Source organism: Tyto alba, unplaced genomic scaffold (assembly GCF_018691265.1).
Source record: "Tyto alba isolate M040663 unplaced genomic scaffold, T.alba_DEE_v4.0 Super-Scaffold_1000006, whole genome shotgun sequence".
Classification (NCBI taxonomy): Eukaryota; Metazoa; Chordata; class Aves; order Strigiformes; family Tytonidae; genus Tyto; species Tyto alba.
The window spans coordinates 2,778,505-2,799,240 of record NW_024881272.1 but is presented as its reverse complement, the minus strand read 5'-3'; the positions used below and the strand labels follow the sequence as shown (position 1 = coordinate 2,799,240).

General features: G+C 38.2%; 1 protein-coding gene across 2 annotated transcripts in view; it reads left to right on the top strand.

The window, feature by feature from the left end:
* Nucleotides 1-20,736, top strand: part of HMCN1 (hemicentin 1) — a 205,091-nt gene that overhangs the window by 41,881 nt on the left and 142,474 nt on the right. For both annotated transcript variants that reach the window (XM_042805977.1, XM_042805972.1), the window contains exons 5-9: nt 7,503-7,674; nt 9,487-9,593; nt 15,898-16,018; nt 16,576-16,839; nt 17,107-17,251. In XM_042805977.1, coding sequence (XP_042661911.1) covers nt 7,503-7,674; nt 9,487-9,593; nt 15,898-16,018; nt 16,576-16,839; nt 17,107-17,251 — 809 coding nt within the window. The remainder of the gene's footprint in view (nt 1-7,502; nt 7,675-9,486; nt 9,594-15,897; nt 16,019-16,575; nt 16,840-17,106; nt 17,252-20,736) is intronic.

Below are 20,736 nucleotides of genomic sequence, written 5' to 3'. Positions count from 1 at the left end.
AATTTTGTTTCACTTTGTTAAAAATATAAAAGGCCCCTCCACTGCTTTACAAGAACAATATGAAAGTCAAAAGCTCGAAATTACAGCTCAGAATTAGTTTGTTGTGTAACCCTGTTTCCTGCCTTCTCTTTTCCCTCCATCCCAAACAGTCAGTATCTATTTTCATAGAAAAAGAAGGAATGGTTTAATGGGAGAGGTGTTTGAATGCTGCCTTAGAGACTATGCTTCTGCTCTAAAGATATGTATTGTACAGTGAATGCCAAACAAGGAGGTGGTGGTGGTGGGGAAATAGTTAGAGCTGTCCTTTCTGTTTTACATGGAACTTGGATCCTCTGGAAGAAATAGATTGTGATCATGTACATAAGGATTGTCATAAAGCAACTGCAAAAGGATGTTTTAAAGACAGCTGAAAGCATGCAGGCTTAATTCTTGTGTTTCCTAGCTCTGAAGAACTTGAGATTCAATGCTAAGAAACTTTCCAGTCATGTGGGTTTTTTATACATGTAATTATAGTTATATGAATAATTTATGATTTATTTTCATAGTATAATTTTCACATGCACTGTCTCAGTCATATTTTTAGATGTGCATTTAAAAGCATTATTAGAGCATTTTTCTCTTTGGGTGGAAGTATGAACCTACATATACTTAAGCAGTGAAACAGTTAACTTCAAATCCTGTTGCTTTGACTGTTTGAGAAATATTCTTGAGACCCAGAATAAACAAATGGGAATAGAGACCATGCTCTATAGATTTTCCAGGTTTCAGTATGCATTCCAAGAAATGACCTGCCAGCAGGGCAGGTTGCAAGAGCAAATTCTCTGGAGAAGTGTTATAAATTATTTCTGTATTTGCCCTTCCCCCTCTAATAATATTCATCAAGTCACATTTTGGCAGAACAAGAAAAGCTGCTGTTGTTTTGGGGGCTTTCTGTAAGGGTCCCAAAGGAAAAAAAAAAAAAAAAATCTACTTCCAAACCAGTGTTACAGAAGTATTGCAAACCTTGTCGGAATGACAGGGTTGGGAAATGGATCTCCCAGAATTGCCTATTGAACTTTGGGGAAAAATTTAACTATACAAGCAAGTTATTGCCAGACTTAAGACAGATGGGTCATTCTGTTGCCTTCAGTTTTCATTTCTGGACTTGAATAATTCTCAAAAACTGAACTCAGGTTCCACTCTGAATTTAAGAGCCTTACTCTCTCTCAATAGCTTCTACTTCTGATACATACTTGGACTAAAACCAAAGGTGTTCTTGCTTTCTTGTTTTCTGAAATGGCAGTTGCACAACATAATTCTTCCCTGGAATGATGCAATTTATTTTAAGGGCAATTTCTGCTATAAGAGAGCTCCTAAGTAGCCTTAGGGTCATCAGTCAGCCCGCGTACAATTTATAAACTGGAATGTAGCTAAGGTTTACAGCAGTTGCTGTAGTATCTAAGTACTTCATTTCTGTATCTGTTTGCATAACACTCCTGTGAGAGAGAAATATGGTGTTGTTCCCCTTTTGGTTAAGGGGTGTGAAGAGATTAAGGTGGTGTGGCTAACATAACAACTTGGCAGTTATGCAAAGTCGTTGCACAAACTAAAACTACAAGAATGAGGGCAGAACCCTTTGTCAATTTAGTCAGTGTACAGTTATAGGAACTGGAGGGTCTGAAAAATCATACTTTATAAAACTAGATCAATATGTATTTATATAAGGAAATATATTTCCATATGCCTAAGGTCAGACATAGTTGTAACAGCGTGTGCTTGAGAGCCCATGCCCGTGCCTAATGTTTAGTGTTGGTTGGACTTCCCTGAAGATCTTGAGCCAGCTCAACTGTACTTTACTTTCTATTTACGATAGGTTAATATAAAAAATGTGTTTGCTTGCTCTTCAGAAATATTACACATTTTTGTACCCCTACTTACTTTTGCTTCATAGATTTCAAAAGTGGAAGAAGATGCAAACTCTTAAGATTTCCGTGCCCCCCCACCCCCCCAACATAACAAATGGTAGGTACTACAGAAGTAGGAGGTACTGCTTTCAGAATCCTGCCAGTAATTTGTACTTACGCTTTCCCAGCTGTTGGAATAAAAGAAAGACCAAACTCCTGCTAAAGGTATACTGGGTGGGAGAGTTCAAGGCACTAACCCCACTACTTTCTCTGGAAAAATCCATGCTGACTGGTCCCTGTCACCTTCCACTTCATGTGCCCAGAAATATAAGAATTAACTGTGTGTCTAATATTAAAAGATAATCAGAACCAGAAGAACCTCATGATACGCTTCAAGAGCAGGTAAATGTTCTCATTCTGTCAGAGACACAGCTGGAAACCTAGTATCCTTGAAATTTTTTATACATCTGAGATGAAACTATGGAAATATGTGTCTTTTAATCTTACATCTATTTCATTAACTAAATTATCAAACTATAGCAGATGAGTAAAGGTGTCTAGAAAGCTCTTGCATAGTGGAAGACTGTTTTCATTAAGAACAAAAACCAATTTGGTAAAGATTTAAAAAAGTCAGGTTTAAGCTCAATCTTTGTTCTGGACTCAGATTGGATCTTGGTAAATGCTCAAATATTTTTACATCCCCAGAATTTGTTTTCATTGCCTACAAATTATCTAGTTCCAGCAGGGACCATGAAACTTAGTGTGTACTCAGCCATCCAGTTGAAAATTCCCTTAATTCAAACTCAGCTGGTTTAAATTGATCTAAAAATCCAAGACTGAGGGTTGTTTTTTTTTTTTTTTTTTTCCTTTGAAGCTGACATTTTGAAGCCTTCTGAAAGCAAAGGGATGTTTATATGCTAACTCAAACCTTAAATTGGTCTAGTGGATTTGGATAGTTTTTGTATGAACATTTTTACTTGTCAAATGAGAGTTAAAGATGGGAGCAGAGGGAGGAGGGTAGAGAGAGGAAAATGTTACCTTCCCTTCTCTTGGAAAGAGAACATAGCTAATTCTTTACATTGCGATTTCTTAAGGAATCTAGTGATAACAACTTCGGTGGTCTTCAGTTATGTGAATACTTTTGGTTTTTTTTTTGTGCGCTGGTAGCTGTATGTTCAAAGCATTCTGCCTCAGACATGTGATCTCTCTGACTTGGTTAAAAAGTAGTTTTATTGACAGGCTTTCCCAGCAGCACTGGGAAATGCTGTAAGGGATCATATTCAGTATGCAATGTGAAGTCAATCAAGTCATTGTGATTTACAACTTCTGACGTGTCATCTTGTGAACTCCCTTAAAAGAATCAGAGTAGTATTACAGTTGCACAAGTACACTGGTTGTTTCAGCAACGGCCCTGCGAGGAGTTGGGGTGCAAGGCAGGCTCTTCTTTTCTCAATGCTGTTTGAGTTGGTGTTGCTATCTTTGTGGTAGGGTGTTGTCTGAACTGACTTTATGGTTAACTGAAATGACTTTTTTGTCATTGGCAGGGGAACAGAATAGAAAAAAATTGGACTCATTTTAGTTTATTTACTGAAAATTCCTTTCTTAATTTGAAAGTGTTCTTTATTCTTCTCTTAAAGTACACTAGACTGCTGTGCATCATTAAATAACAATTGCTTGTGTTTCCAGTCATAGGCTACAAGGCCTCATATAATTTACCTTTGGAAGAAAGTAAGCTTTTGGAACACTTTCCATGGCTCAGCTCTGCTGTCTGCCAAAAAGGATATCTGGGGCTCATAAAAGTATTTGTTTTGATTAGATTTTTTTGTTTTGAAATAAATGGTTGCATGCTGATAAACTTCCCACTGGAGAGCCTTCCCACCTGCCTCCCAAGTTTGTAGAAGTAACATGCTCCTGCAGTGGCTTGAAGTGAACTATGCTGTGTGTATGTGAGATTTGTTGTAAAGGAAAGTAATATTATGTGGCAGACTGAGATGGAATCAAGGAAAAAAACCCACAACAAACACAAGAAGAAGTTTTAAATCTGGAAGGACCTGTCTTAAATTCTGTTGCTGAAGTTGTGTGCTATGGAGTTTTGGTGACTGGTTTAAGACATTTTCCCTCCCTTTGGGTTGTTTTCAATTCAGATCCTCTTAATTATTCTATAATTCTAATGATTGGCTTGCAGAACGACCCCAGAAACAGACAAGTAGGGGCTGTGAACTTTTGGAAGGAGAAAGAACAATTGCAAGGAGGGAAGAAAGAGGAATTATTTGTGCTGTTTTCACCTCAGACAATTCCTTCATGTGCCTGTACATATGAAGTACAACGTATGAAAAACAACATGTAAAACCAGATCACCCCAAAGAAGTAACCAATGGCAGGATGATAATTTGGCTCCAGCTGCATTTTATAATCGTGACTGCTGTTGGGCGTTGTTTTGTATCCTTTGGTAAGAGTTGCTGGAATAATGTCATTGCCAGTACTCTGTTGACCTTTGACAGCAGCCACAAGAAGAAAAATACTTCTTAGAATCAAAGTGTTTTGGGAATCGAATCACTGAGATAATGTATGCTCTCAATTAGTAATTTCATCATTAGAATTCTAACAAACTTAAATCCTTTCAATGCAGAACGGGGCTAAAGCAACATTGAACCAGTATTTTGTGTTGGTTTATAATGGGGAGAGATGGTTTGTACGCTTTAGTAGTGCTTAGAGATTGACCTGTGTACCATTGTGTGTCCTTTCCATCTGTGTTTTCTATACTAGGTTATTTTCACTGTGAAATAATGGTTTTAATAGAAAACCGGACAAATTACAGAGAATATTCATTGATGATGCTAGAGTATGAGAGTGAGCTAAGCTGCTGCAGCCTTGGACTTTCTAACTCTTTCCAACCATGAGCAGTAAGCACAGAATTGGTCCAGGAGTGCTGAATGGGTGGGTTGCCATCTCCACCTTGCCGGTTGCTGTGGTTGCTGCTCAGGTAGACAGTCATGAGTTGGGGATGAGATAGTGATGACTAGAAGACCCAAAAAATGTGTTACGAGAGTTAAAACTGTTACCTAATTTTGTTGCGTTGTTTTTGTTCTGTTGGGTTTTTTTTGTGTTTTTTTTTTTTTTTTTAATTAATTTGGGAATAACAGAAATTTTTCCCCCCTATCATGTCTATGTTACAATGTCATTTGAGCAAATTTTCAGCTATTTAATATTAACCCTTCTGAGCTTAAGAATGAATTTTGTATATAAATACCAATGTAATGCCAATTCTCATATATATTGGCAGAGCTCCTGCAATGATGGTTTACGTTGTGACTTGATTTGTTTTGCTAAAGTCTCTTGAAATCAGCTTAAGCTAGACTGGAAAATTTCTTTCTACTGAAAATTTATATAGGTTCATTAAATTTTGCAGTTCATTTAAAAACTTACTTGTGGAGCTAAGATCTTGGAATTCAGTGGAAACTTTTCCATCTACATAGTACAAAAAAGTGTTGTACTCCTCTCAATATAGGTGAGATTTTTAAACATTCTTTTGAAAGTATGCCGAAGTACCTTGCTCATGCAGCCCCATGTGAGAGGGCACACGGCACCGCTGTTACATGGCTAATGATGTTTCCCTTTACGTTGTGTTGGGAGCATTCAGCATGTCTCAGGTGAGGCATTACTAATAGTGGAGGGATAATAACTTATGAAAACATGCCCTCAACGTTTCAAGTGCATTCTGAATGATGCCCTTCACTTATTTAAACTTCTTTCACTTTTGCACAACGATTGCTGGGCATTGTTAGTATAACATATAAGAACAAGTACCCTTTTATTTAAAACAGGCTGGAATCTAGTTTCTATCACAAAGTTACCTTGCACAGAAACCTATGGTATAACCCATTTTTTTTTTTTTAAATAGGAAAATGTATGCAAATTATGCCCCAAAAGCCAAGGAAGTGAGGTTCTTTGGGGCTAGTGTGTTGACTCAGGTCCTAAAGCAAAGGGCTTACTCTTGGGCCTTCCATTGCTGATGGGTGATGTGTCCAGGTTATTGCTGGTTTCCAAGCCTTGTACACTGACCAGCTGAACTGGCATAATGGAAAGCTCATTTAAGAGATGTTTGTGAATGCAGCCGTGGTTAACTGTAACCTAAATCATAGTTCAGTATTACTGTGAATTACATTCACAATGGTATAATAAAACAATATTGCTCTAATGGGATTTAAAAATAATTATGCAGCAGCTCTGTGATGTACAGAGCTGAAGTACTATCATTTATTTTGACAGGCCAGGTGTTTTTTGGGGGGAGGTTGGGTTTTTTGATGGCAGTGGGTTAGCCTTGGCTAACAGCTGAGCTCCCACACAGCTGCTTGCTCGCTCCCTGCAGCCAGGCAAGGGGAGAAAATAGGAGAAAAGGGGTGAGAAGCTTTTGGGTCGAGATAAAGACAGGAAAATCCCCAATCACTGTTGAGGGTAAAGCAAACCTGTCATAAGGAAAATTAATTCCTTGCTACGTAAAGTGCTGCTGAATTACTCATTCCGGTCGTATGAGCACCAGTCAGGAAAAAATGCGCCCTGGTGTGAGGCCCTTCACAGGCTGCAGGGAAATTCCTGCTCTGGTACCCTTCCCTTCTGGCAGCCCCTGATCTCCTCACAGAGGCAGCCACGCTGCCAACACCTTGCCACTGAGACCAAATACGTGGATAAACCGGGTTATGTAAACAAACTTTATAGTAGTGTTACCTGCCTGTATTATTCTAATTTTATACTTGGGCAAAATATCATTTCATCTCCTCTTGCTCACCACAAACGTGACCTTGTATGATGTGCTCTGGGAAATCTGGCATCACTTGTATGACCCCATTCCTGTCAATCCAGGTCATACTGTTGGTGCTGGCTGATCTCATAGCGCCTAACTCCAGAGATAGTAGTAGTTGAAAGAGTGAGGCTTTAGACTGTCTGAGTTTTGGTTACCTTTGTTGTTTTCTCTTGAAATAGGTGATAATGTAGATCCCTGCTTTGCTCTTTTTTTCTTTTAATTTGATAATATCTTCTATTAAAATTGCATGTCTTCTTAGGTATGAATATATTTTTCTTTTGACTATATTTGCCCTAATGTGGCAAATAAGCCTATTCACTTCAGAATTGATAACTGCACTGGTAAGGCAACATAGTTTTGGTCATTGTTTTTCTGGCTCTCTGTTTTGCCATGTCATATGTATGTTGATTCTTACATGGAGCAGTAGAAGTTGAAGTATATATGTTTACTTTGATGTTGGTGCTTTGTTTTCTGTACATTCCCAGCATGCTGTTTTCTTTACTTTCTGTATTCCTGTGCTCTTGGGTGTTCCCGATACAAGTTGAAAACCTGTTTGTGCTGTCTCCAGAACATCTCTGTTGAAATGGATGCAGTGGGTGATTGTATTAGGCAAGGCCTTTACCCTGCTGTGTTTGCTCAGGGTGATGTAGCTGTGTGCCATCAGACAATAGCATCATCGGTGAAAGTAGTGATCTTCTGTTATCATAGAAGTTAACATGGAATCTCAACAAGACAGCAGAGACAGTATTTCAGCAGAAAATATTTCAACAGCAAATTCCGGTTGACAGGATAGTAACAACTGTTATTTTCTCTTCTAGGTGTTAAAATGGGTTGAAGAAGCAGTTCAAGCCTCCAAAGTGCATCTCTTGTCTACAGACCATTTGACCACGGCTGTTAATACTTGGCAGATCCCTTTTGATCCAAGTCTGAAAGAGGTTACAGTGTCCTTGAGCGGTCCTTCACCAGCAATTGAAATTCATGATCCATTAGGTGAAGTAGTTTATACCTTCTTTTGTGATAGCAAAAAAAGTGAATGAAAATGACAAATCGTCTCTACTGTCTCTGATAAGGAAGGCTGTATTTGTGATTCACGAATGCCTTTCACATTTTGAAAACCAATATTGGGATTTTGCATTATTTTTCACTTTTATTTTTAAAATACAGGATCTGTGGATATACGCACTTCTGATATTGAAATTGTTCCCAATGTTCCATTTTTTTTTTGACTCTGAGGAAACTGGGAATCCTCCCTATTCTGACCACTTCATCTCACCTCCATCTACTTTTTTACTGTTGTCTTTGCATTCCAAATTTCTGGACGCTTTTGCTTTTCATGTATTTATGTATGTAGTCACTGAACTGTCATTTAAGGGTTATACAAGAGAGTTGGTTTTTTTTTTTATGTGGTGAAAGGTAAACCAAGGTCTGGATTCTATGAATTATGAGAGCATTTAGAATCAAACCCTGTCTCATGTGCCCATCTCTAGCTGAACAGTGTGTGATAGGGAATGCAATGACATAATTTGGATGCTAATTTGTACTTGAAGATATTTTGAACAAAGCTGTTGTTCATGGTTATGTTGATACCTTAGAAACCTGGAACACCACTCCAGAAATAAATTCAGATTATACTTTCTATTTTCTGAATGACTTTTGGCTAAGGATGTAGCTTAAGTTTTAGTATCCTGGAACTATTTTATTCCTGCAACATAATCTGGTCTGTCCTCCACTGAGGCATTCTTCTTTGTTGACAGGAAAGAAATTTGCAGTGTCTCTTTTCAAACTTAACACACAATCCTGGGTGCAACTGTCAGGCTTAGCTGAACCTTCGACCCCATCTGTGCATTTTCCTTTCTCATCGGTCAGCTCCATGCATCTGAATCCACAGAGTTTCACTGAAGTTAGTCAAGGAATGTCTAATAAGGTCTTAAAAATTCACATTGGGATATCCCATTCTCAACTTCACCTTTCCCTTTAGTTCTCTGAAAGAGCCAGATGTGTTTTTAGTGCTGGTGGTACTTTGTAGTCAACCTTGAGGGAGCAAAATGCCTCTATATAGAACCAGTTCCTGCATACAGCCATTCATGTACTTGTATGCATAGATGTACATACAAAGTGTGGAATGGTGCAGTATGAAAATTGACAGTCTTTTATTGATGTCTCTGATGTCTAACAGGCTAAATTCCTGGTGAGAATCTTGCATGCATCCCCACCCTTAGTCACATTAATGCCTGTCTGCCAGGAGAACCTGGCTTATCAGTATTTTTACTCGTGGAGTTTATCTTGCTTGAAATAGGTCTAGAGGATGAGTGAGTGGCCTGGCAGCTGGCAGGTAGGTCAGGGTAAGTGTGTTCTACGATCTCCTTTGGGGGAGTTTGCTTCTGTGCTGCCTCTTTTTACTGAGAGCTGAGTATTTTCTATAATGAAAAGAGCTTCTTTTACTTACAGTCTCTGGGTTTTTCACACCTCTGTATTGTTGCAGGCTGTATTAAATTTACCAAGTGAATGGAAAGAGTGAAAATAAACGAGCATTTTTAGTATTCTGGCAAAGAATTACAGGGAGGTTTGACTGTTGTAAATGTCATTGACCACTAAGTAGCGAGTAAATCCAAGTATCAAAAATACATCGGTACAGAAGAACAATATTGTATTTATTCTCTGTTGTGGTTTGGGGCTTGTTGGTGTGGTGGTTTTTTTTTGTTTGTTTGTTTTTGTGTGTGTGTGGTTTTTTTTTGTTTTTTGTTTTTTTTTTTTTAGGCAATACTGCTTTTACTCAATACTGTATGTATTTTATTTTTTTAGGCAAGCAGATCAGTAAAGGATCTGGACTGAATGAATTGCTAAATATCCACAACTCTGCAAAGGTAGTAAATGTCAAAGATCCAGAGCCTGGAACATGGACAATTAAGGTAAAGTTACTGCAGAAATCATGTATGACTTGTCCTATAGCTTACAAGGGCATAGTATAATGATTTGCTACATTATTTATTGTAGATATTCCCAGATTGTGTTATAACAAATGTCCTTTCTGACCTATGTGTTGTGACATATTATGAAGGCAGTAGTATAAAATTCTTACCAAGATGATAACGTATTAGACACTTAAGTCAAATCCTTAGGACATCATTTTCCTTTGGATGGTAAAAGGATGAAGTGAGCACCAAATTTTTGGAGTCTAGTGAGAAAATACTCTCTGTAGAGAGAGTGGGCACAGAGGGGGTTTGCTGTGTGTGGCATGTTTGGAGGACTGGGAGAGGGAGATGATGTGCACTTTGCAGACCAGAGATTTCATTAGCAGATTTGCAAAGTCAATAAATACACATTTAATTCAAACTCCTTATCTGTAAATAATTTAAATACTGCAGTATGTAAATAAATTTCTTCATGTGAGTGCTATCTTAGCACGTACAGTTGCAGAATGGACCCCAGAGGATTTTGAATTGCTAAGACATTAAGATCAACATGATTATCAGTAATAACCAAAGAAGAAAGGATCAATAAGACTGGCAAAATGGTGGTCTTGTAACTGACTGTAGCAACTTACTGTGACCCCTTGATCAACCTCCAAAGGTTGCTGCTCCCACAGCCTTCTGTAGGAAAGTTCCTCAGGTGTCTGGCTGAAGGCTCCTTACGCTGAGCATGGTCAGCGTGCACTGAAACCGATGAGGAGCAATCATGCCTGCGGGTTCTGAGAGTCGTAGCAAGCAAAGCAACCAGCTCCTGGCTGCTGATCTGTTAACGGTCTTCCTTCTGAAATGAAAGAATAAAACATCCTAGTGCTGAAAGGGACACGTAGAACCATGGTTCTGTGGGGTTTTCTCTGGGTGACAGTGCTGGTTCCAGTGTTTGCTGTTGGCTGTGTGTTCCTGGGAGTGCCATGCCATGGTTGGGAGGCGTGCGGTGCGCAAAGCGTGTAAACCTCCAAGAGCACTTTGTGACCTGTTGCTACACGAGGAGCTGGGAGTTGTGAATTGAAGCCAGTGTAGCCAAAATCTTTACTGTTTATAGGTCAATAAATGTATGTATAAAATAGGTGTAAATCAGGAACAGAAAGTGGATTGCTTAGGCTAGCCTTAACAATTTAGCAGAGATTGAAGTTCACACAGTGTATCAGGCCAAAAATTGATTACCTTCACCCAAAATACAGAAAAGGGATGAGCAAGAGCACTCTTCCTATAATATGGTAAACTGGAAGATGAAGCTTGGGACTTGGCTAGACTTAGGGAAATGTATGTATTAACCATTTTGCTTTATAACATGTTCACTATGTCATTTTAATCAACTGTTCAAAATGTAATCACACCAGCTGTGAATGGAATGTTAAAATTCTAAGGATTGTGCTAGGGCTAAGATAGTATTTACATAAACTTAAGAACTAGCCCCAACATTGTTTCTATGGCTAGATGCTGATGTTTCAAAACACTTGAAGTGTATTAGCTACCAAATGATATCCCACTACCACACCTTAAAGTCAGCGCAAGACCTAACTTTATGTAGAAATCACCCTATGTAACTATGTTTTGTGGGCAGATTATCATCAAACAAATAAAGTTAAATCTGTACCTTGAGCTGGTTTGTAGGGGGCAGCATGTTGTGGCATAGGTGCTTAGAGTTGGGGAGAGGAAGGGGGGTATAAAGACTTAAATTTTTACATCATCTTCTCAACTGTGTTGTGTAACTGTGGCCCAAACTGACTCATGCTTTGTCTTACTGTTGTATACTTCTTTATGTAGGTAAAGCAGCATGATCCTACCTTTCCTAGACTGACGTGGAAACAATCATATGGGTATAGGTCCCTTCCAACTGAACTATTCTAGTTTAGAAATCTAAATACTATATTGTGATTTTTGGAGGAGAAGTCATCCACGTAAGATACCTTTATAGCAAAGTTCACAATGAGCTGTGCTGAATGATTGCATGCCGTTTATTGTCTGTGCTATATGCATAGATGTAGTTTGCAAAGCATTACTAATTCCCATACAGCACTGTAGGAAACCATTGATACTGCTGCAGAACTGGAACTCAAAAAGCGTGTTGAGCTCAGCAGCTTTATAGAGAATTGTTTGAATGTCTGTCTGTGCTTCCAGAACCAAAAGTGCTGAAAAACCTGTTACAGACACACCCTGGTGGTCTGTTCAAAAAATAAAAAAAAAAAAAAAATGACTTGGGTCCTGCTGGACTTAGTAACTGGACATATTGTGTACTGAGAGAACTTTTCTTACAGTCAGTGCCTTAACATTGAACTCCGTAGCTTGTTCGAGTCTTTTTAGGTTAAGCATGCAGTCTTGTAAACATTCAGTGCCCTGCAACACAGAGAAACAGTACAGAAAAAGCAAAAGCCCTGTGTGATCTCTCCCTGGCCCTGCATGGCTGTTGCTAAGCCTTTCTGGATATGAGCTGAGCCATGTGGAATCACTTGTGTATGCCTGCACTGTGTTGCCCACATTTCTGGATTCCAGGAATTGCTGAGAGAGGAGCTTGCCACTCTTATAGGCTGGGTGTGTAACAGCCTTCAGCGGTAATAAGCTCTGCTAAAGCCAGGGCTGGCACTCAGCACGGTGCGAACTGCCAGACGGCTGGGCTGGAGCCAGGCCAGCAGTACTCAGCTAGATGCAAACCCCTCCTGGCCAAAGCATCAGGCTGCTCCTGCAGTGAGGGTTTTTAAGGTTTTTGGGTTTTGGAGCTCAGCATAATGCTGTCTCCAACTCTGTGGAGAATAAAACATTCACATGTATGCGTTTTGGGTTAAAAAAAAAAAAATGTCTTGAATATAGCTGAAATATTTTAATTACTTTTATGAGCAAACCAGGTCTTAGATTTGTGAAAACAGCTTATGCAAGTATTTGTCACCTAGAAGTGCAAAAAGTTGTCGTTTTATTATGATAACAACTCACGGTGAGCTAAGCAGTATTAGCTGCTACTAAATGAACTGGAGAATGATCAGTCCGAGAAGATCCCACCTGAATCATGGACAAGCGTTGCTGCTCTTTCAGTGCTCAGTGAAGTCTTTAAATCACTGGTTTGAGCAATATAAAACACAGAGTACATGATCCAGTTGCCTCTTGTGCTGCAGGAGGCCTCCAGTTGCCTTCAGGTACTTCATTTACGAGGGCATCCAATCTGTGCATGTATGTGTATTTTGTAAATAAGTTTCCCACCCAGGTCTGCTATAGAACCCTTGGTTTACGAGGTGACAGGAGTCTTTCCAAAGAGCAATGACAGGAGGTGAGCAGGTGGCTCTTCGCTCCACGGGATATCAGCGAACAGTACGGGTTTTGTGCAGAAGGAAGCGTGCTTCTTTGGAAAGATGGTCCTGCTGTTACATGTGTTTTCTGCACCTCAGAAAGTGGTCCCACTGCTGAGACACCTACCAAGGGATGGGGCTTAACAGGAACGGTCTGTCTCATTTAATAGAGGAGGGAGCATCAGTTTGCTTCTGCTAAACCCCTCCCACAAAGACTGATCTATGACTCCTCTTCAAAGATTTATTTGAAGCAGTTTGGGAGGTGACCAACCTCTTGCAAATAAGTTACCTGCAAGCTCCAGGACAGCAGTGTTAGGAGGCAGTTGTACCTAATTACTCCTTAAAGGATTGCCTGCCCTGTGCTTCCAGCTGGAAAAAGCTAGTGAGGGATGGAGGTGAGTGCGTGGGGAGAGGCAGGGGTGAGAAGCCATCAGTTCCCTGCTTCATAGTGTTCAGTGATCATCTCCTTTCCTCAGTCACACAGAGGAAAAGCAATGAGAAATCAGCAGAGAGACTTGGCTGTTCTTGTGATCAAGACAGGTCTTCAGTGCCTGCTGCTGTTGCTATTCCCTTGCAGGTGTGTAGCCAAAATACAGCTGGTTCCAGGGAGTGTAATGACAAGCCAGTCCAGAGTAATTTCCACCCAATTAGCATGTAGCTTAAAGCATAATTCAGTTATGTATGCCCATCAGTGTAAACATAAACACCTAAATATAACTGTGCAATGAAAAAATCATTTAGCCATTGTGGCTTGTTTTTTCTGCTGTGAAACTAAGGGTTTATTTTACAAACACCCATGAGTTTTTCATACATTTGTTCATAGATATATGCATTTTGGACAATTCTATTTTGTGTTGTTTGCAAGTCATGAAAGCATTTTTTTTTCCTGACATCCGTGACAAACGGGTGTTTGTTCTTCTTATCATACTGATCCAGTCTGGGAAGAAAACCAGTAATGTACAATACCAACAGTCTGTGTTAAACTACAAATTATAGAGAGATGTGACAGATGCTAATTGGAAAGCAGTCCTTTGGAATGAAGTTTATTCTTGGGTGTTTGCGTAAGAATTCTAGCTCCTAGGCATGACAATAATAGCTGCATTTATTGTTACTAGTAAATGGAAAAATTTTATAAGGTTATTCTAGCCTTAAAAATTCACAAGTATCCAAAGATCTGAATCATTCATAAAGAGAAATAACTTGCCAATGTATTTTTCTATGGATCGTTTACTTGGCTTTAGTCACTGGCTTGTTTTATTTGTACTGAGATTTTAAGGCTGTGACTGAAGACTTAAACTTTTCACAGAGTTTTTTTATTCACACCATAAATTCCTTATACAGATGCATAAAGCTATAAAAAGAAAAATTTGTCACTGAGTTTGTCTAATGAAATTTTAACTGCCAATTAACGCTTGATAACATGAGTTGTTTGGCACACTTAAATATTTCTTTGTATTGTTAACAGCTGGTTTATATAAAAAAGGCTTTAGCAGTGATTTTTGAGGTGAAAGGCTAACCAAATAGAAGCAAATAGAGGTTGTTTTAATCTGATAGACATCAATTTGTCATAGTGTCTAAGTGGCTGTCCCTAGGCAGTTAGTTATAAGAAACAACTGTTTAATATTCACATGCAGTTGTATCAGAGGTGGTTACTAAACTGAAGTAATTATGTATTTGAGAATATATCTGGTAACACTCTCTAGATAGATAAAGCTCAGTGGAATTATTTCATTTTAATACTTTTTTTTTTTTTTTTTCATGTTGCAAGTCTCTTGTGCTTCATTGTCATCCTGAACAAAAATTCAGAGTAGATTCTACTAACTGGATTTGATCTTGGCATAATATAACTTAGATATCACTCTTCACAGCCTTTTGAATCTTTATTTTTTCCAGCTGTTCTGGTTGAAATTGTCCATGAGTTTGTCATTAAGTCTGTAAAAATCTAACTCCAGGCTCAGTGCAGTGCAGCAGTGTTTTGTTGTGGGGTTTTTGGTTTATAACACCTGAAGGGTGTGGAAGTAGGTGAGAACAAAAAGCCTTGGATGCCCGTGCTCATTGGATTCTTGGCAAGTATCAGTTATCCTTTTTCTTTCTCAGCACACAATAATAGAAAGTAACTTAAAGAAGGTAAAATAATTGTCAGATTGAGGACTTGCATAAAAGCTACTCTGTGCTCAAACAATGTAAAGCTAAGGGTTTTCAAGAGTGATTGGAGAGGTGGGGGTTGTTTGTGATATTTTTTTTTTTTTTTTTTTTTTTTTTTTTTTTTTTTCTGATTTCACCAGAATGACAAGGTGGAGGGATGGGTGGTAGGGAATAGAGGGGAGAGGTACTTCTGCATCCTCTGCTTTCCCACTGAAATTGTGGCTGGGAGAGAGAAGCAGCTTTGCTATACAGTACTGGCTGAGGTTGATCTGTACCTGCCGCTTGTTTCGTGACACGCAGTGCCAGTGATGTTTTCATATGCCTCATGGGTAAAATTAGCTTTGTGTATATTTAAAAAGGGAGTTTACTAATAAATGAAAAGGTAAGATAAGTTGTTATAGCATGGGAAGTAAATTGTTTCTATTATCAGCAAAAACTTTACCCTGATGTTTCTGTTGACTTGTGTTTCATTTCTGACTTTGTAGTATACCGTATAATGGTCAAAATCTTAACTGCCAGGGAGTCTCCCATTACAGTCCCTGACATACCTGTGACACGTAGTTGTTGATCTTGTGTGTTTGTGTTGTGACTTACCTCCAAGACAAATTGGCTCTTTTTGCAGATACCACAATTGTAGCGTCCAGTATCTAAAAGTAAAGCTTTATTAAAGGTGGTTTTACTTACAGCTTTTGACATAAGCCCCCTTTCTGTCTTGGTTTTAATGAACGCTGAAGTCTGTCTACCGAGCTCAGTGGAAGGATCAGACACTTTGCAACTCCTGAAATGCTAATTATGCACATAGTCTTTCACTCTTGCTTTTTCAGACCTCAAGCAGTGGAAGGCACTCTGTTCGGATCACAGGTCTCAGCACTATTGACTTTCGAGCTGGGTTTTCTAGGAAGCCAACGTTAGACTTTAAAAAAACATCCAGCAGACCAGTGCAAGGTTCGTTTCCATTTTAGTCCATGCTAAACAATATGGTTTTGGGCCCCCAGAATAGAGTAGAACTGTATGATGATCTGTCTGGTGAAATCGGGGGCTGCCGTTGGTTGGTTCTTGGGCCTTGAATGTGTGAGAGCAGCCAAGGTTCCTGTTTTATCATACTACTGTGTTTTTTTACATTAGCTTCGTTTTTTTTATGACACACAAGTCCAGATATTTTTAGCTATGAAACACCTCAAAATTACAACACTGTTTCTGCTATTTCTGGAACTTCAGAAGAAGCCTTTGTCTCTGGGGCATGGTGAGGGATGAATAAAAGAGGCTGGTATTTCAGAAACACCTGTTGGAAATCAGTAACAAACCTGAATCAGTGCTGTGTCTCCTGACAGCTAATAAGCAGAGCTCAGCTTAGTACAGCTTAATTTTTTGCTATTTGGTACGTAAGAGTTGAAAGTGAATGGTGCATTCATGGGGTAGTGAGCCATACATATGGAATTCAACCTTTCCTTTTTTATTTATTTATTTTAAGCACTTAAAATAGCATGTTTCTGTTTTTCTAGGGATTCCTACCTTTGTGCTGCTAAATACCACAGGGATCTTTCTTCCAGCTAGAGTAGACCGACTGGAACTTCTGAGTATTACAGGGGAACTTCTCAAGACCTTGCCTGTGAAATACTATCCTGACAGAAAGCCCTATGGGCTATGGAATATTTCTGACTTCGTTCCACCAGATGAAGCTTTTTTTGTTAAAATAATGGGCTATGACAAGGACGATTATCTTTTTCAGAGAGTTTCAAGTGTTTCATTTTCTAGTATTACTCCTGGTAAGAGATTTTAACTTGAATTGAATGTACATTTGTTTTATCTGAATCAGTTAAAATTAATATCTGGTACTTTTTTCTAACTTACACAAGTACTTTCCGTGCTGTTTCATTCCAAAGTTCTATCTCTAGGTTGTGATAGGCAAGTTAATGTTGTTACCTACTAAGTACAAGTTTATCAGAATTTGAATTTCCTCTTAATGATAGGAAAATATAGGATATGTGTTAGTATCTGTTAATAATCTTTTGGGGAATATTTGCTTTCTTCAGATGCTCCAAAAGTTACAATGCCCACCAAGACTCCAGGGTATTATTTACAGCCAGGGTCTGTACCTTGCCATGTAGAAAGTCTTATACCTTATACTCAGCGTTTTACTAAAAATGGAGTAAAACTAGGAGTGGATCAGTTCTTCAAGTAAGTAGTGACTTTTTTATTTTTTCCAATACTGTTTTATTTCCTGGTTTATATCCTATGATTTGTAATTATTATTTACTAAATAATAATTTATTATATTTACTATTACATAATGCTTATACCCCGTTACTTCCATTCTGTTATTTTTGGTGATACTCATTAGGGAGGCTGTATTCTATGGAGAGATCTATATATACACACACATGCTTGTGAAGGGTGTACGCTCTCTATAGAAGATGGATTATATGGTTCTGGCCAAAATCCCCTTCAAATGTGTGCTCTTAAATTATGATAAACTGGGTCTAAAAGTCTAGATGGCAAATGCTTTTAATTTATAATTTTAAATGTTATGTAAAGTAGATCAGTAACTAGCTTTTTTTTCTGGATCGCACCCATCACATTCTTCTCCCACCCCAAATGATACATAGATGATTATGTAACATATTAATTTGTTTTATTTTTAATGGCCTTTCATGGATGTTTTGGAAGTATGTCGTATGACCTACCCTAGAAAATTTTCCTCTCAGGAAAGCTTATACTGAATATACCAGAAGGCTCTTCAGATTTCTGTATAGAAAATTGAATGCATGCTCTTTCTCTGTAGAATGAGATAAGAATTAAAAAAAAAAAAAAAAAAAGAATATTTTAATTCATATATAAAGTACATGTTGTAATTCTGGTAGTTGAAAACAAAAGGGAAGTATGTTCTAGAAAGCAGTGTTGGCAGCCTCTTGCAAAGCCTGAAGAAGCACTTCATAAGAAAACTGAAGGCTAAGTTCTATCATTCAGTAGCAGGTACATGACTACGAAAATAAATATATTCTGGAGCTTCCTTGTACACTGTTGGCAGTGTGAAATGCTGCAGCTTTTTTGGTTGGTTGGTTGTTTTTTTTGTGGTTTTTTTTTGTTTGTTTGTTTTTTTTTTTTTTAATGAGGTGTCACTTACATTTAGTCCACCCTGGCACATACTTTAGTAGCTGTGTAATTTTTTCCATGCTTTAGTTATCAAACCACACACTTCTTGCTTTTCACATATCCAGCACCTTTATGATTGGGCTGCATTTTTCAATTTACTATTACAGACCAGATGAATGAACAGATCATCCAAGTTAATTTAACGAAATACATCTCAAGCCAAATATTATTGATCACAGTCAAATATGATCTAAGTCAGCTTGGCTTGTCTGCATTTTACTAGTAGTGAAGTTCCATACAGGATTTGTCCAGTTTACTAGCTTAATGCAGATTTGAGCTGTATTACTTCTCTGCATTAAATGAGTTTGAATTCATTTTGTTTTGGTGACAAGGTGTCATCTTTACTCATTTTTTTTAAAAATACTTACTTGAATAAGTAAATGTTTTATAAGTTGAATATTACAGTTCTATCATGACACTTGTTTATGTGAAAATAGGATGAATGTAGGTTAAGGGTTTTGAAGTGAATGTACTTTGAAAAATACTTTTTCTACTTTGATTCCAGAGGTAATAATAATTTTTAATTTTAAATTAGTAATCTGTAGGAAAAATAAATTTCTCTAAAATTACAACATCTTTGTTTTTCTAGATTTTGGCATCCTTTGGTGGTCTATTAGGAAAATTTGATTAATATCCTAGTGCATTTCTGACAAGTCTGATTTAGGAGACCAAGAACAGTAGTTAAACATGTAAATTCAGTGGGAAATCAGTGGAAATTGAGAACTAACGTCTTTAAAATCCATTCTGTATGGTGAATGGCAGATGCTACCAACCCTGCAAAGGTCAGAATCAGTAAAAATAATGTTTGAAATTCTGATGAGCAAAGCAATAAATTCAGTTAAATAACAACATTAATAATTAAAAAAACCCCACTCACTCTGAATCAACTGATATTTGCGGTTGTTAGTCGAGTCTAGTATGTGATTTGCTAAACCATGCAGAATATATCCCTCCAAACCAGGTGTTAACTAGTGAGGTATGAGTGAGCCTTTAGTTCCTTCACGTGAGCCACACACAGCCTGCTGCTGGTAACCTCCCAGGTGAAAATGTGGTGTGGAGCGTGGCAGTTTGTGGTGACCAAGAGGTGAGGTTGGGTACAAGATGGGTGTCACTCTGTTCTCTGCCAGGTGTTTCTGCAGTAACTAATAACAGGGATGTAATTTGGTCTTTGGATTTTCCAACATGACTAAGGGAGCATGTTTGTATTTTCCAAACTGGCTAGATAAGCAGCACGATCAGCAAATTGCATATGTTGTGAAGTGATTTGCAATGACTTGATGCTGAAAGGTGCTGAGTTATCTCAATAACACGTGTTGCAAAGAGTTGTGTGCAATTACTGCTTTTTAGAGTCAGTGCCAAAGTGTGCAGCAGATGCCTTGAGGTGTGTATTATTCATTGCTGCTATTGTTGTATTTAATTTTTTATTTTAATAGACCACCACAGGTCTCTGTTTGCCATGCTTTTTCACTCTGGACACGTTTCTCAAGGCTTCCATGTTGCACATCTGGTGTATAGCAAAAGACAGAAATGAAGAATAGGATTGCATAACTTCACTTTTAACATACTTTCCATGAAAAAGAGGTTTCTCACTTTTTACTTGGAAGAAATATGACCTTATTGTTTAGCGTTGGCAGTTACTGCCGTGTCTATTTGCCAGCATTTCACTGTAAAATGTCATAGGTTTGATATATGAGGTTATCTAGAGTAAGTGTATGAAGTAAGAAAGAATAAGTAGGAAGCCATTTAAGGTCACTATATACTGTTTTCATTTGTGGTGTAGTTGGATTGTCTGTCTTACAATGCTACAGCATTGAACTTCCACGCATATTCCAAGTCTCTTCCTCTCATCCTTTATCCTTTAAGGGTTGATAATCTATTCAGACAAACAAAAGACAAAGGATTCATTTATTTCGTGTTTTCCCATAATGTGGCAATCACTTGCCAAAGCTATCATGAATATTTTAGCACTCATCAGTTTTGTTTATATGCCGTAGCAACAGGCCACAGGGAGCGCTGGGACATTGCAGAAGAAACACTGTTTTGCTCATTTAGGTCATCATCTGTGTCTGTTGCACCATTAGATGTGTAAAATGTGGTTTTGAATCTCAAGAAGCTGTAGGAGTGTTTGTTTTTTAAGCAGATGTAAACACCAGTCAATGTAGTTATACTTTTATTCTCTTCTTGATGTTACTTGATGTGATTATATGATAGATGCATGGTATTATTGCCTATCAGCTTTTCCCTTGCTATGATTTACAGAAAAACTGCAACTATTTATCTGGTTTCCTGTTATGTTATCTTGCTTGCATCTCTTCTCTACTCCACCCTCCATTTTCAGTCTTAAATCCATTAATTCTGTCTTTGTATGTGTCGTGCTGTTTATTTTTGTATGGCTGGGCAGTCAATGTGCAGCATATTGGATTGTCATAGCTGTGGTTGATCATTAATTCAGAGATACAACTGGCAGAGCAGAAGTCAGTCATCTTCATACTGATACTTCACATTTTGCT